Source organism: Bidens hawaiensis, unplaced genomic scaffold, assembly GCF_021521415.1.
Source record: "Bidens hawaiensis isolate Kalapana, Puna unplaced genomic scaffold, B.hawaiensis_p1.1 tig00011901_1, whole genome shotgun sequence".
Classification (NCBI taxonomy): Eukaryota; Viridiplantae; Streptophyta; class Magnoliopsida; order Asterales; family Asteraceae; genus Bidens; species Bidens hawaiensis.
In genome coordinates, this window is record NW_027491954.1 from 240,723 (window position 1) to 256,068 (window position 15,346).

The following is a 15,346-nucleotide window of genomic DNA, read 5'->3' on the forward strand; positions in this document are numbered from 1 at the left end:
ATAAGAAAAAGCTAAATGTTAATGCAACTTTCCCAGGAAAATAAATGTTAATGTAACTTTCCTAAGATTTGAACCAGGGCAAATGAAAAAAACAACTTCTAACCAACATACCTTAGCCACCCATGTAAAACAAACTCCTGTGTTTGCATTTCATAAATATCTAATATATTTGAAAAATAAATCATGGAACTTATTTCCCTTCTGTCGCGCCAAAAGTCTCCTTTACTTATATACTAATGATTTATCGTGCGTGTTACGCCAAATTCTGTCGGTAAAACTTTAGCGTTGCAGCGGCAAGCTAATGCGAACTTTGTCGGTATCAGCTGTGTTCATTACGTTACCGGATTAAAACTAAAACACAGATTCTTCAAATTAATATATTTAAAAAAAAAACAAAAAAATGTAGTTGCATTCATATAACTTATTATATAAAAAATTATTTAATTTAAAACAACGTTTTTCAGTTGGTAAAACCTGAGCGTTGCGACGGTGACTCGACTTATATTCAGCCGGTATCGGTTACGTTTTACGGTACCATAACTAACAACAAAAGATAAGTTCGTGAAATTAACAAATAAAATGACTATTAGCATATGCATATAAAAGAAATTAAAATATATAAAGCGGCGTTTATTCGGTCAGTAAAACCTGGACGTTGGTAAAACCCGAGTGTTAATCAGGGTGTTGTCGGTGAAGCTTGGCGTTTGTAAAACTTGAGCTTTGAAACATATACGTTGGTAAAACCCGAGCGTTAGATGGCAAGCAGACGCAAATATGGTTAGTATTTGTTAGATTCGTTGGGTATAAGCATATCTTAAAAAACAAACAAACAATAAAACATACTTTGAAAGTCAAAAAAAAGAAAAAAGAAAAAAGAAAAAAACCAATAAAATAATCAAAATGAATCTTGTGGCACCGACCTTTCTCTTTTACTTCTATTTAGATAATATACCAACCAAAAATAGATGTATGTTTTTCACCACCTTACGTGAGCGTTGAAATAATGAAACAAAATTCTCAATTACAACAAGGTTCCAGTAAGCCACCTCATGTCCTTATCTCAATTCCCTTCCTATATTTTCCACTCAATTAAAATTACCACACCATTAAACTAATTGAGATCTATAGTATGACTGGCATGCATAAAGAAACTTACCATATATATTAGCAAAAATATCAAATTATAGCATTTTGTGTATTGATACAAACGACCATGATTCTTATAATTAAACTTAACGAGCCACTCTAAGCATGAACATGTTACATAACCGGTTTACTTAACCCCGTTTGAACCATCTTTGTTTAGAAAACCAAAAAGTCAAGTAATGGTTGAACTGGATTTCAATATTATTTATTTCAAAATTTTATTTCCTAATTCAATTTTTTTATAAGAATTATTATAAGGACCAATTTCTTTTATATTTTAATTATTTCAGGTTAAGTATTTTATACACAAAATAATAAATCAGTTCAGCATTTAATTAGTTAAACACAAACTTTAAAACTTAAAAGTTTTAAAAATTAAATTTTCAATGCATTGACGGTAAATTGTAAAAGGTGATACATAAAAAAGATACTGCACTACTAATATATATAGAATAAAATCATTTTATAAACGTAACCTAATGGAAACGACCTCTTATTTTATTTAGCAACCAACTTCGCACACACTTATCAATCAACCTTTGAACGCGTCTTATTTGTTTATATTTGATACCACAGGGCGCAAACACAAACCCGAACTCGAGAAGATCTAGACTCAGATCTAAATGAACATCATCCAACTGACGCCAACAAGCATAAAACTACAAAACACCATCATTTACGCAAAACATGATCATAGGAATGTGTGAGAAAACGTGGTATTCAATTTTATTATAAGGAACAGTTCATTGAAGAAACCAAACAATTACAAACTACTCGAAATAGAATTACATTATATATAATCGTAGACGACTCTCATCGGATTGATTAACGATGAATACGAACAAGAAGAATAAAATTGATTGTGATGAACGGTGAATCGGTGATGACAAACCGAGGAGGAGCCGACTATATACAGACATGTGACAACGATATACTTGTGGTGTTTCCATTTTAGTGCCTAGTCAATCAGACATGGTGCCAATTGATGAAGATATGGGTTGACAGTTGTATACAAATAAGTTCCTTTGACAGAGGGAAGAGTAACGAGTAGCTCAAACAAGTGGTAACTAACCACACAAGAGCAGACCATATGTAGATTTCTTATGTCCACAAATCTTCACTTCAAAGCACTGCAAGTTAAAAAAAGTCAACTCAAAATCAATTATACTATCTATTAGGCTAAGGGGTGTGGGGGGCTCTAATGGGGGCTCCAGTAGGGGCTCCAGCCAATAATATTATGACGTGTGGCAGAGAGAGAAACTGGATAAGGGGGGTGTTGGAGCCCCTGGCCCTTGTGTGGAGGGGCTCCAGCGATTTTTTTTTTATTTTTTTATAAATATATTCAAACAACGTATTATTAAAAAAACTCATAAATTATTAAAAAAAACACACATTAATTAAAAAAGCACATTAATATCTAAAAATAAAATAAAAATTAAAGTACTAAAAAAAACATTATTCTTATTCTTCGGCTTGGTCTTCTTCGATCAACCTCTTTTGGATACGTTCCTTTTGCTTTTCCATTAGCATTTGATCGACCGGATTTAGGTTACTGAAGTCTCTAGTAAGGAAGTCCAAATCTCTCATTCGACTTTTTTCCTTTTTGTCATTAGAGACCACCTCCATGGTTTTGTTGAATTTATTGAGGGATTCAACAAGATCGGTGATGTTTACGGCTCCCCCCTCAGCCGGTTTTTTCCCCTTGGCGTCCCTTCCCAATGGCCGCCTCCTCGGCGGTGAAGACGTTTCCTCCCCCGCAATGTTTAGGTCGAATCCAACGCGGCAATCCGACCCGGCGGAAGTGCTATACGCTCCAGACGAACTAGTTTTAGTCCGTTTCGGCCCTACTTCCGCATCAAGGTCCGACGCCATCAGCTCAACCCACTTGGAACACCTTTTCAACCTCTCCCACAACTTTAAATCGTCCCACGTCTTCACCATCCCATACCTCCGCAAACACTCCTGCCTCCACTCTTCGACCGTGAAATTGTAAACCGCCAAATCATCACTGCCACTTGGTCTCATACGACCGCCGTTCCTGTTGAAAAGATTAGTAAACAAGCCGACAAATTTTCTGATTTCGGACCACCGACCCGAAATCATATCGGCGTTTCGCTCTGTACTCCCAACGAGCGTATAGAACGTCTCCCTAACCTTTGTCCAAAAAATCTTGCTCTTTTGGTAGTCGGCTGCAAAATGAATAATTAAATTAGATTTCCAGTTAACTTTTTTATTAAAAATCATTTTTAAAAACGTTAAAACAATTACCGCAACGCCGATCATCAGAAATGACTATCCAAGCCCGACACAAGGCTTCCTTCTCATCCGATGACCAAGGAGTGGTTTTCCGTTTCGTCCTCAGAGTCGAAGCCGGTCCCGACCCGTCCGTTGCAAGTTGTTTTTTCCGGTGGACGCGTCTTCTTGGTCCCGTAGCATCACCGTGTGATTCTTGTGTCTCTAGAACAACAAAGTTAGGAGACGGTTGTGTGTTGGATGGTTGAAAGCCGGATGATTCTTGCGGCCCCGAATAAAACATCGGTTGGTCTGGTGACGACCATAAATCGTCGTCAATATAATCTGAATCTAGGTTTGGGTACCAATTTCCAGACATTTTTTTAAAAAAGGTTGGGAAGACGGGTTGAAATGGGTTTATTTTGAAGTTGTGTTTTGATATGGTTGATATGGTTGAAATGTGTTTTGAAGTTGTGTATTATATAGGACTTTTTTATTTTTATTTTTTTAATTTTAACCCTTCTCAACGGCTCTGTTGCCTTTCCAACGTTCACTTTTCTCTCTCTTATCCCGCGACCATACTCACGCCTGCCTGGGGGCTCGCGCTCGCGCCCCGTTCGCGCCCCGGTTCTGTAACACCCCGACCAAAGGCGGATTATACATCGGGGCGCCACATATTGTTTCATTACTCGTGACACTATTGGGTGTCAATATTTAATAAATACATTCATTCGCGCACGCGCAGGGTAAACAAGATAACATAAATCATCATAAATCAATATATTATAAATCATAATATTCGAACAGCAATAACTTGTCTTGATACATTTTAATCTAGGTCAAAAATAAAGAAAACTTCCTACGTGTCCACAAGCTCCAAACAGCTACTGCAAACCTGAACATGTGTTAAAATAAAACGTCAAACACTTGCGTGTTGGTGAGAAATCAAGTTTAATACAATACATAGATAACAATAAATCTGCGCGCAACATGTGTATGTCTGGTTTTCAACAAGGGTGAAATCTGATCGGGACCAACTCTAAGATTCATAGACTGCCAGTGCTCACAATTGAGCTCACAAACAAGAAAGACTGTGCAAGTGTAAACAAAAGAGAAAATCATAAACGATAGTTCTGCCGTGTTCATCTAATGGTACCATGAGAACTGCGGAATAGACCGACAAGACGGTTAATGATCCACACATACAAATAAACAGCCAAGTCTACGTCCTCAACACATGGGATACTGCGCGACTAAAGTTCATAAACAGTTTAAGACTAAGTTTGTACGAACACATGAACATCCCAAAACATTAAAATAAAAAGGGATTAGGTACGAGATTACTCACTTGATAAATGATGCGGTGTAAGATAAAGCAAGAACCAACTTTAAACAAGCACAAGTTAACCTATAAATAAGATTATTGTTTAATGATTTGTTTTAAGTCTTGATATAAGTTAGCATAATTAATAAGTAAGTTATTATATATAATATATATATATTACCGGAAAAGCAGGGCAGAACAGGGAGGAAGACGGAGGCAGAGAGGGAGGCGGCAGAGAGAGCAAGGAGGAGGTTAAATTAAGTGTTTGTGTGTGATGTGTTAGGAAAAATAAGATTATTATTTATAGAGAAACCCTAGGGAACACAATCCCTAAAAAAGGGGAAAAGATCTCCAAAAAGCAAAAGATTCCAAAAGCAAAAGATATCAAAAGATATGGCAGTTGCAGGGGGCAAGATAAAGCTGACAGAGAACAGTAAACAGGCATGGGCGGGTCAGATAAAGGTACTGGTCAAGCATGGAAAAAGCAGATCTCAAAAGATAATGTCAGTTACTTTTTCTGCCAACCAATGGGGTTGGTGCGCATGCTGCGCCGAAAGTGACTTTTCAGACATAAAGCAGATTAGGTCAACGGCTCAAAAGATAAGACATCACAAAAACAAACGGCTAGATTAAACAGAAGAAAACTCAAAGGGTTTAGCGCGAGAAAGCTAAGGCGCGCCGCGGGAAGAATCACATTTCTTAGCGCGCCGCGGGAGGAACTAAAATTCCTAGCGCGCCGCGGGAAGAACTATAATTCTTCGCGCGTCGAGGGATGAACTACGATTCTTAGCGCGCTGCGAGAAGAACTACAAATCCTTAGCGCGTCGCGGGAAGAACTACCGTTCTTCGCGCGCTGCGAGAAGAATTACAATTCTTAGCGCGCTGCGAGAAGAGTTCGTCTCGCGTATCGCTGGAACAGATGGTCTTCACGCAGGCTTCCTTGCAAGGGGTCTGGCGCGTGGAGCTGCGCAGACAACCTTAGGCGGGAAGGAACAAAGGACAAGCAAAGAGTTAGAAGAAAGAGGGAAACAAGGCTAAAGGGCGGGACGGCGACAAGAGGGAAAAGAAGGCGGAAAGTGAGAAGGAAGAGGGACGGGACGGCGGAAAGAAAGAGAGAGAAAGAGGCGGGAAGGAAAATATATTATTATTATTAAAAGAAAAATATAAGTATAAATAAATATTAAATCACAAAAGGAAGAGATCGGGTCAGAGAAACGGGTACCTGGGTCGGGTCGGATCAGGGCAGATGTCACAGGTTCGCGCCCCGGTGGTGTGGGGTTAGCGCCTGGGGGCGCGAGAGCCCCTGGCGCGAGCGGAGGGGCTCTCGCGCCCAGGTTCGCGCCCCACACACCTCAGCCTTAAAGGAGAAGCACTGCTACGGTATAAGGGGTAATTTTGTAATTTATGCTACAGTACATGTGTGATTTTGTAATTTGACCACGCATATATCGATTCAATCAAACGTACGGGGGGCTATTGTAATCTATTCCAAGGGAGAGAAAGTGACAACCTAGGGTTTCGCCACCCTTCACCGGCGACGGTAGCGGTGCTCGATGGCGACGCGAAACCAGAGTTCGGATTACCTGCAAACCTGGCGTTTTCATTCAATTAACCTTTTCACTCATCTACATACATGTAATTGGTGGTTAATTCATATATGCACATACATATATATGTATGCTAAAGCACGTGCAACAATAATTTTGTAATGGATGGTAAGAAGGAAGTAGTTTGATTTAAAATTATAAATTGTTGTACATTAATTGCAAGTTTTTTACTAGTTAATGTATTATGAAAGTGAATATATTAAACAGAGCTTTCCGATGTAGTTAGTCCTAACGGCAGCGGAAATAGTTGCATGATTGACGCTATGTTGCTCCTACTCGGAAAATGAGCAAAACAGCTGTCACACCCTCAAAATCCACTAACGGCGTTTTACCGTCAGAGGGTGTGAACTAACAAGATCGGAATTAGTAGTTATAATCAAACCATAAAACAAAGTTTCAAAACCATGAAAACGTTTACGAGTAATTAAATGCGGAAGCGTAAAACCATAGAAACCAATGTTGCGTCACGCAGGACGACTTAAAACCCAATGATCACAGTTTAAAATAAGTTTGCATAATTAAAAGTGTTTCAAGCAATGCATGATCCTAAACCGCGCGCCCGCCTCGGCTACCTGAGAATAACATACTAAAAGTGTCAACACAAGGTTGGTGAGTTCACAAGTTTAAATAAAAATAAAGCGTTTAGCGTTTGCGTTAAGCGTTTTGCGTTACAGCGTTTTGCGTTACCAGATAATGTTATGTCAATTATATATCTATAGGTAGCTAGCCTATAAAACAAGTATCACTAAGTGTTCGACACCGAAGCTGACTGTTTATCATTTGCCTTGCCACCAGGTCATCCAGACCATGGTATGTGTTTAGCCAAGATTACACCCACTCGACCTCCAGTCGAGTTTAGCGTTGGGTGGGGTTTGTCAAACCCAGTAGTACTACTCAACAATGACTCGCTATTATCCAATATTAAACGGTTCGACGTGAATGAAGGACTTTAGTTAACGCGTTTGCCACTTAGTCTTTACAAGCGATATATAATCTATATTAACAAAATCTTAAATGCGTTTTCGGAGTATGTTATCTCCCCCCAAGTGAAAAGCGTTTAAAAAGTTTAAAAGGGGAAAGTGAAACTCACTGTTTGCGAAGTATTCCCAAAATAATTCACCAAGATGCGCGTCACAGAAAAACTCTCTCTAGCGTTCTAAAACAATAAAGAGATTTTTCTAAGTGTCGGAATATTATCGAGTCTCTAGACCCGGCACATATTACCTATGCACATAACATGTTTCGTGTTTCGTTTGTGAATCGTGTGTGACTTTAACATGTGTATTTGTGATACGTTACATGTGTAAGCAATCATTTACGTGTCATGTATTCATAAAGTACATCACTAGCAATTACTCCCCGTAAGGGCAATTTGGTCAACACATAACAATTAACTAGCCATTATTCCCCATGAGGGCAATTTGGTCAAATCATGACAATCAACTAGCAATTATTCCCCGCAAGGGTAATTTGGTCAAAACATAACAATTATATAGCAAGTATCATGTTTCATGCATTTTCACAAAACTCAGCAGCTAGTTTCACCGAGACAGAAATTCTACTTGAAAGATTGTACTATCTCACCGATCACAGCATCACAATTAATTTACCAAAAATCATCACAAAAGCATATATGTCTTAGGTTTCCAGAACATATTTTATTATATTTTTATTCTACATAGGTTTCTCACAATCATCAAATCATTACAGCAAACTCATAACAGTCAAATTCATGCGCAACAGAATGTTATTTGAAATTCCCGTTAAACGAAAAATCCAATAAATGAAAGACCACTTGGGTTAGGTTCCTAACTCAATAAGTCAACTTCAAGAAGTGGAACCAACCCAATTGGTCTCGTAGTTCATGAGATATAACATTTACAAAACAACCTAACAGCAGGTCTAACAGCTCAGCTTTGCACAACGTTTTTGTAAAATCATAAAAGTTAACCTTTACTTGTCCAAAAATTACAAATTCATATTCTTTAGAAACTAGACTCAACTTAGTTTACTGCAGTATCAATAATCTCAACCAATTTTCACATTTACACTTCGTTACAGTCAATTAAACATCAATAACACAATCTGTCCAGAAACTGTTTGCATTCAAACTCAACATATTAACTATCTATGGACCATCATGCATTCATATAACACTCTAGACTCCATAAACACTACCCATGCACATCAATTACACATTACATACATGATTAGGGTTTTTGTTTGAACTCAAATCAAAGACACAACAATTAACGTGTAACAATATCAATTCTAGTTATCATATCATTATCAAATCAACAATAATCATATTAACTTCATACACACATAATCGGCCATCTAGGGTTTTCAATTAACCCATTAAACATCAAAATTAAGTATAAAGGATGCATAGGATAGTCGTTTATACCTTCCTAGCACCTTAATCTTCGATCAAAAGTTGAAATTGATGGTTGTATGTGTGTGTATAGGTGACGGCAGCCAAGGAGAGCCAAGGGGGGTTCCGATCGGGATTTAGGGAGAAAGAAAATAATAGTTAGGGTTTATTATTATTATTATTATTATTATTATTTATAAAGATACTATGTTACACTTTGGCCCCTCCACTTCTAAGTATTACTTATCTAGCTTAACTAACTTGTTTACATCTTGAGTTAACGTTTATAACCATGTTATCACATAACACATAAGTCTAACACATAATTATCACATAATTACTGTTTTGACGTTTTTCGTTTATTCATCAATCGTTTGCGTCAACTCGTTTGCGTTTCGGTGCAATTCCCGAAAGACTACACATGTAGTAAGCATTAAGCGTCATTTAAACCCTAGTTTAAATGTAATGAGGTGTGCGTTATAGATTCAGTGATCTTAAGTTTGAATTGACGGAGTTGAGTTAACGGAGTTAACCTGAAATTGACGATTGTCACATCATTCCCATGTTAAAGAATTTTCGTCCCGAAAATTTGAGTCAAGTCGTAATGAGTGTCTGAAAAAGTAAGAAAAATTTTCAGTTTGTCATAACAGGTAACAGTTTATCATGTTTTTTGCAATTCGAGTTGTTGATATTGGGTAGGTAGAGCTTCAAGTATATAAGTTAGTGCTTAAAAAAATTAAAAAAATAAAGATGAAATTATGATGACTTAGGTTTGGCTTGATTCATGAGTTTTGCTTGCTAACTTAAAAAAATGTTTCAGTGGATATTTATCGTCCATTATATATATATATATATATATATATATAGTGCTATAATAAAACAAATATGTCAAAAGTTTAAGGTTTAAGTTCAATATTTTTTTGATAATCTTTTTGATCCCTAACGTAAGTCTAAATATAAAACTGAGGGGGAGGGATTGTTCTTAATTGGATACGAGTAGTTTAAATTTGAAGACTAAGAGGTTTTTTGGAACCCACCTCTAAGCCATTAAAAAAGTGATCGATTCAGAGGCTTCTTTCAACATCTTTATAAATATAGCCGGGTAAGAGTCTTCATAACTAATTTAAAGGTATTATTTTAATGAACCAACCTACCAACCACCCTTGTCTTTTAATTAGGGAGCAACCCGTCGTATTGCGGCGATGGACACGAATTCTATTGGTATTAGCTAAGTTCGTACTTTGTGACATCAAAGTTCTCAATTATACTAATTTATAAGAGCATTCGCATCATACCCTTATCTCTAGATCAAAAATTACACTAAAACTCACTACATTTTCTCTCTCAATTTCAATTAAATAATACTTTTTATCATTACATTTTCTCTTTTCTTCACTCACAACCACTCTCAAAATATATTAAAAAATTATAGGACAGTAACTTTTCAAATATACAAAAAAATCACTATTTTTTCAAAAATATAAAACATTTTCGCTCACGACACCCTAAATCACTCTGTTATAAATACCCAAGTGGATGGATGAGAATGCGCTAATAACATTTTTGTGTTTTTATAAGAGAAGCTAAACTTATCAGTTAGTTAGTCAATTGGATGCAAATCAGTAAAATTGGAAACATGTATTCGAGGGTTAAAGGCTTGAGAATTTAGAAACAAATAAATACAAACAAGATAAGATCGGATGAGCTGCCATACAGCACTTACGTATTAAACTAAGAGTCTGCGTCAGACGCCACAACACTCACTCACTGCGTCATTTCGGGATTTGAATCCATTGAAATTGATATGCAAAAGCTTCGTGGCTGTGCTGGAGAATGCTGGGGTGGATTAGTCGGATGTTTAGTAAGACGAAAGCAGGTTGATCCAACTCTCGCTAAAGCCGAGGGCTTTCAGTTGGCTAAACGGTTATCTGTCATTGATCTAATCGCCATTGGTAAGCTGCTTTCAATATATGATGTTTATTGATGTGAGTGATGTTTGATTTGAGATTGAATTGATTAGGAGTTGGAGCAACAATTGGGGCTGGGGTTTATATACTTGTTGGAACAGTAGCTAAAGAGCAAACAGGCCCTGCTATCACTATATCTTTTTTTATTGCTGGAGTAGCTGCTGGTCTTTCCGCACTGTGTTATGCGGAGCTCGCGTGTCGGTGTCCGTCGGCTGGGAGCGCGTATCATTATTCGTACTTGTGTGTTGGTGAAGGGTAAGGTTATATATAGTCTTTTAGTATCTTTGAAAGATTAAGTTGTTATTAGAATAATTTGAAGGGGTAATGAGTTCATACAAAGTTACAAATAGTATTTGCTAATTCGATTTTTGTGATTTCAGTGTTGCTTGGTTGATTGGTTGGTCGTTAATATTGGAATATTCACTTGGTGGAGCGGCTGTTGCTCGTGGCATATCCCCGAATATGGTGCACTTCATTTGCTTTTTCTTTGTGTTTGTGTATATATATACATATATTTGTGTAATCATGCTCAAAACGCAAAGATATGGAAGAACTGTAAGAGTTAAGCATTTGTAATCTGAATTGTATAAGTTGACCATTCACCAAATTTACAGTTTTCAACCTTTATATGTACAATGAAGAGTTTTGATAATTTTTGAAACATTAAAGTTGATAAATTCAAAATTTTATATGTACACATCTAGGTGAATGTCAGCGTGAATATGTTGACGTTATTCAATGGAGAATGCTTCAAGATTTTATCGAACACTTCAATAAACATATATAATTGTAAATTTGTGATTTTTTTACTTTATATAATTCCAATTTATATTTGGTTAGTACTTACTAATATTTGAGTTATTACTAGATGTGTGCATCTAATTCTATATTTCTTTCATGATAAACAGGCCTTGTTTTTTGGAGGTCAAGATAAGCTGCCTGCATTCTTAGCGCGCCCAACCATTCTTGGAATCGTAGTTGACCCGTCCGCAGCTATTATAATCTTCATTATAACTGGACTATTGTGCACTGGAATCAAAGAGGTACTTATTTCTTTGAAAATTAAATGTATTTTATTCTTTCATGTTAATTTTTACACTGATCAAATGCTTGTTTTCTAGAGTTCACTAGCACAAGGCATAATTACAACAGTAAACGTTGCAGCCTTGCTTTTCATCATAGTAGCGGGTGGATACGTTGGTTTCAAGACTCAATGGGTTGGATACAATATTTCCGGCGGGTAAAATATATATCTTAAATCTGTAAATTGAAATATTATCTTTGTTAAAATCACACACAAAAAAAAAATAAATAAATAAAAAATTCTTCAGGTATCTTCCTTTTGGAGTTAATGGAGTACTTGCTGGATCTGCAACTTGTTTTTTCTCATATGTCGGTTTTGATGCAGTAACTAGCACTGCTGAAGAGGTAACTATGTGTGTGTTTATTGAGTATCTTGCTTTAATAGTACATTATACATTAATATTAGTTTAATCTTGTTGTTACAGGTTGTGAATCCTCAAAGAGATTTACCTATTGGAATTGGTGTATCATTGCTTACATGTTGCGTTTTATATATGCTTGTATCTGCTGTTGTTATTGGCTTGGTTCCATCTTATGCATTAGACCCTGACACACCGATTGCATCAGCTTTTGCTAGTTATGAGATGAATTGGGCAGTGTAAGCATGCAATTATGTAATTTGTCTCATTAAAGCTGCATTAAAGCTTTAATCATTACAACATTATCTAATTGCAGATATATTATAACACTTGGAGCTGTTACAGCTCTTTGTGCTGCATTAATCGGTGGAATCCTTCCACAGGTATGTTGACTTTTGGTAACGTTGACCATGCTGACTAATTGGTAATTTTGACCGTGTTGACTTTGGCCCATTAATTTAGAAGATTACCCTAAATGAATACTTTCTTAAAGGTTGCAAACTAGTCTTATCCAAATGGAAATAAGACTGGAGTTGGTTACTTTTTATGCAATTTGTCATTAGGCTTGTGAACGAACTAGACGTTCGTGAACTGTTCGCAAGAAGTTCATTTCTTTTAATAAACAAATGGATATGAACAAAATCTTTCGTTTGTTTAGTTAAACGAACGAACATGCACACATGTCTTGTTCGTTCATTTACGCTTGTTCGGTTACGCTCATTTATGTTTAATAATTTACGTATGTTTAGTTTGTTTCATTGCGTTTGTTTATATATTAAGTTAAAATTTTCAGACCCACTACTATTTAGTCAAACATCATTAACTTTTTAGGCCCCACAGATGGATATTCACATTTATTTTTAATTGGTGTTTGCTCGATTATGTTTGACTGTTGACTTTGTCCTGACATAGAGCCTGAAAACCCATTTAACTTTTTTTGGTACCTTTAACCACATTGACTTTTTGGTAATTTTGACCATGTTAACTTCTTGCATATTTCAGCCGCGAATCCTGATGGCAATGGCTAGAGACGGTTTACTACCATCTTTCTTTTCAGACATAAACAAAAGAACACATGTTCCAGTCAAGAGTACAATTGCAACCGGAATTTTTATCGCCTTGCTGGCATTTTCCATGAATGTTGACCAATTAGCAGGCATGGTAAGTTAAAACTTAAAAATTGTTTGTTGACGCTATTATAAATTAATAATGAGTTAATGAAAATATTGATATCATAATATCATTTGTAGGTTAGTGTGGGCACGTTGCTGGCATTTACTGCGGTTGCAGTTTCAATCTTAATACTCAGATATATTCCTCCAGATATCACCATCGTCCAATCACCAAACACAGAATCAACCGATTTGGTCTCATTAGAATCCAATAATGATATTACAGATATTTGTACTGAAGATATTGGAACCCGCTATCATACTCATAAAGGTGTAGCCAATGTATGCTTCATACTTAACATATTATTCAAAGTCTTTTTTCCTCTTTATTGTTATGTTTTTTTTAAATGTTATTGTTTGTATAATTTTTGATTTGTATTGTACTGCATAGATGAAGAGCATGAAGTAAGGAGACGAAAAATGGCTGCTTGGAGCATAACAATTGTTTGTGCAGGCGTGCTTTTGTTTGCATTAACTGCTTCAGCTAAAAACATTCCTACGTATGTATGTCATATTCTTGATGCTGATTATGTTATCTCATGTGTTTAATAACCAACTGAATTGAATATTACTAGTGTTTCTAGCTACATACTGTGTGGGCTTGGAGGTGTTGCTATATTGTCGGGTTTGACCGTGTTGACCTGCATAGATCAGGATAATGCTAGGCTTACTTTTGGAGAAATGGGAGGTATATTTTTTAATCTTCTAATGCGAGTATGCATAGAACCGAATAGACTCCCAATTTATTATCTGTTATCAAATATTCATGGCGGTATAATTTACTTTTCTTCCAGGTTTCCTTTGCCCATTTGTTCCTTTCTTGCCTGTAGTGTGTATTCTTGTGAATACCTATCTTCTTATTAATCTTGGGTAAGTGGGTCTTACATGCTTTGTTAAAGGATACATGATATCTTTAAGGCACTAGCAGCATTCTTTAGTATTATACTTAAACTGGAAAGTTTTTGAATATGCAGAGTTGGTACATGGATCAGAGTGTCAGTGTGGCTAGTGATTGGTGTATTGGTTTACTTATTCTATGGAAGGAAACATAGCTTACTAGTAGATGCTGTGTACATGCCAATAGTGCTTGAAGACGAACCCGAGATTCATGAAATTATTTCATAGGATTCTTTGTACAACTTACATTGTACTTGTTTTTATCATCTTTTGTTTAAAGGTATGCCAGTTTTTTTTTTTTGTACTTTGGGTGTGTATTAGCTAGAAATCATCTTCATTGATTGGTGGAGGATGAAAAGCTGCATTGTTTATTGATAACTTGGTAGCTTGGATCCACATTCCTTGTTGACAATCATTGTAAGATTATGATAAAGAGAAAGGAATAAATGTTTATAAATGTTGATGTCATGATATGAGTATTTTGAAGATGGTAAAAGTGTCAAATTTATGTTTATAATGGGCATCAGATCTTTTGCACAAATCATAAAGCTTGAAACTAAGCATCACAAAAGGTTCAAGGGAGCGAATCTGTGGTTTTATCTTTATTATAGTCTAGTTCTCATAAGAGGAGGCTGCACAACTGAGGTCAAGAACTTTCTGCGAACTGTATGGTTGACAAAAACACGGAAACTGAAACAAATATTTGGAAATGGTAAAAACTGGTATTGACTCACTATAATGAATGTAGAAGTTCACAATTGTGGCATCTTAGGCGAGTCTCGTATCGTTATGTTATGTCCACAAGAGAAACACGGTCCCATAAGGAATGCTTGCATCAAATATCATCAGTTAAGTATGCTTAAACAAGAGCAATACATGTTGTATGACCTATGAGAAGTTTTCACCCTGACAACAAAAAAACAATTTGTGAGCTCATTACGAAAAAAACAGAGAATAATGGTCGTATAAAAGATCGGTTGTAACTAATAAGATAGAACGAGCACATACATGGCACAATCTATGGATGTCAGTTTGATCCGGACGAATTTCAAGTCTTTCTTCTATTTAAAGATCTCTCAATCATCCACCTTGACTAGCATTTAAAGAATACAAAGCTATAATACTATATGGAACCTATAAAAACTACACGTTGACGAACAATCTACCAACCAGAACTTCGTAGGG

At 36.3% G+C, this 15,346-nt stretch overlaps 1 protein-coding gene across 2 annotated transcripts; it reads left to right on the top strand.

Annotated features, from left to right (window-relative positions):
- The first annotated feature begins 10,475 nt into the window (after window positions 1-10,475).
- Window positions 10,476-14,633, top strand: LOC143539555 (cationic amino acid transporter 4, vacuolar-like). 2 transcript variants are annotated; one of them, XM_077032840.1, is made up of 14 exons: window positions 10,476-10,635; window positions 10,704-10,905; window positions 11,031-11,115; window positions 11,559-11,693; window positions 11,772-11,890; window positions 11,982-12,078; window positions 12,159-12,331; window positions 12,409-12,475; window positions 13,095-13,253; window positions 13,343-13,535; window positions 13,656-13,764; window positions 13,840-13,952; window positions 14,059-14,134; window positions 14,239-14,633. In XM_077032840.1, the coding sequence occupies exons 1-14, from the start codon at window positions 10,488-10,490 to the stop codon at window positions 14,387-14,389; spliced, it is 1,827 nt and encodes a 608-aa protein (XP_076888955.1). In that variant the 5' UTR covers window positions 10,476-10,487; the 3' UTR covers window positions 14,390-14,633. The 2 variants fall into 2 exon arrangements, 1 of the variants encoding a protein (XP_076888955.1); XR_013136461.1 differs by lacking the exon at window positions 14,239-14,633 and having other exon boundaries at window positions 13,656-13,768; window positions 14,059-14,082.
- The last annotated feature ends 713 nt before the right edge of the window (window positions 14,634-15,346 follow it).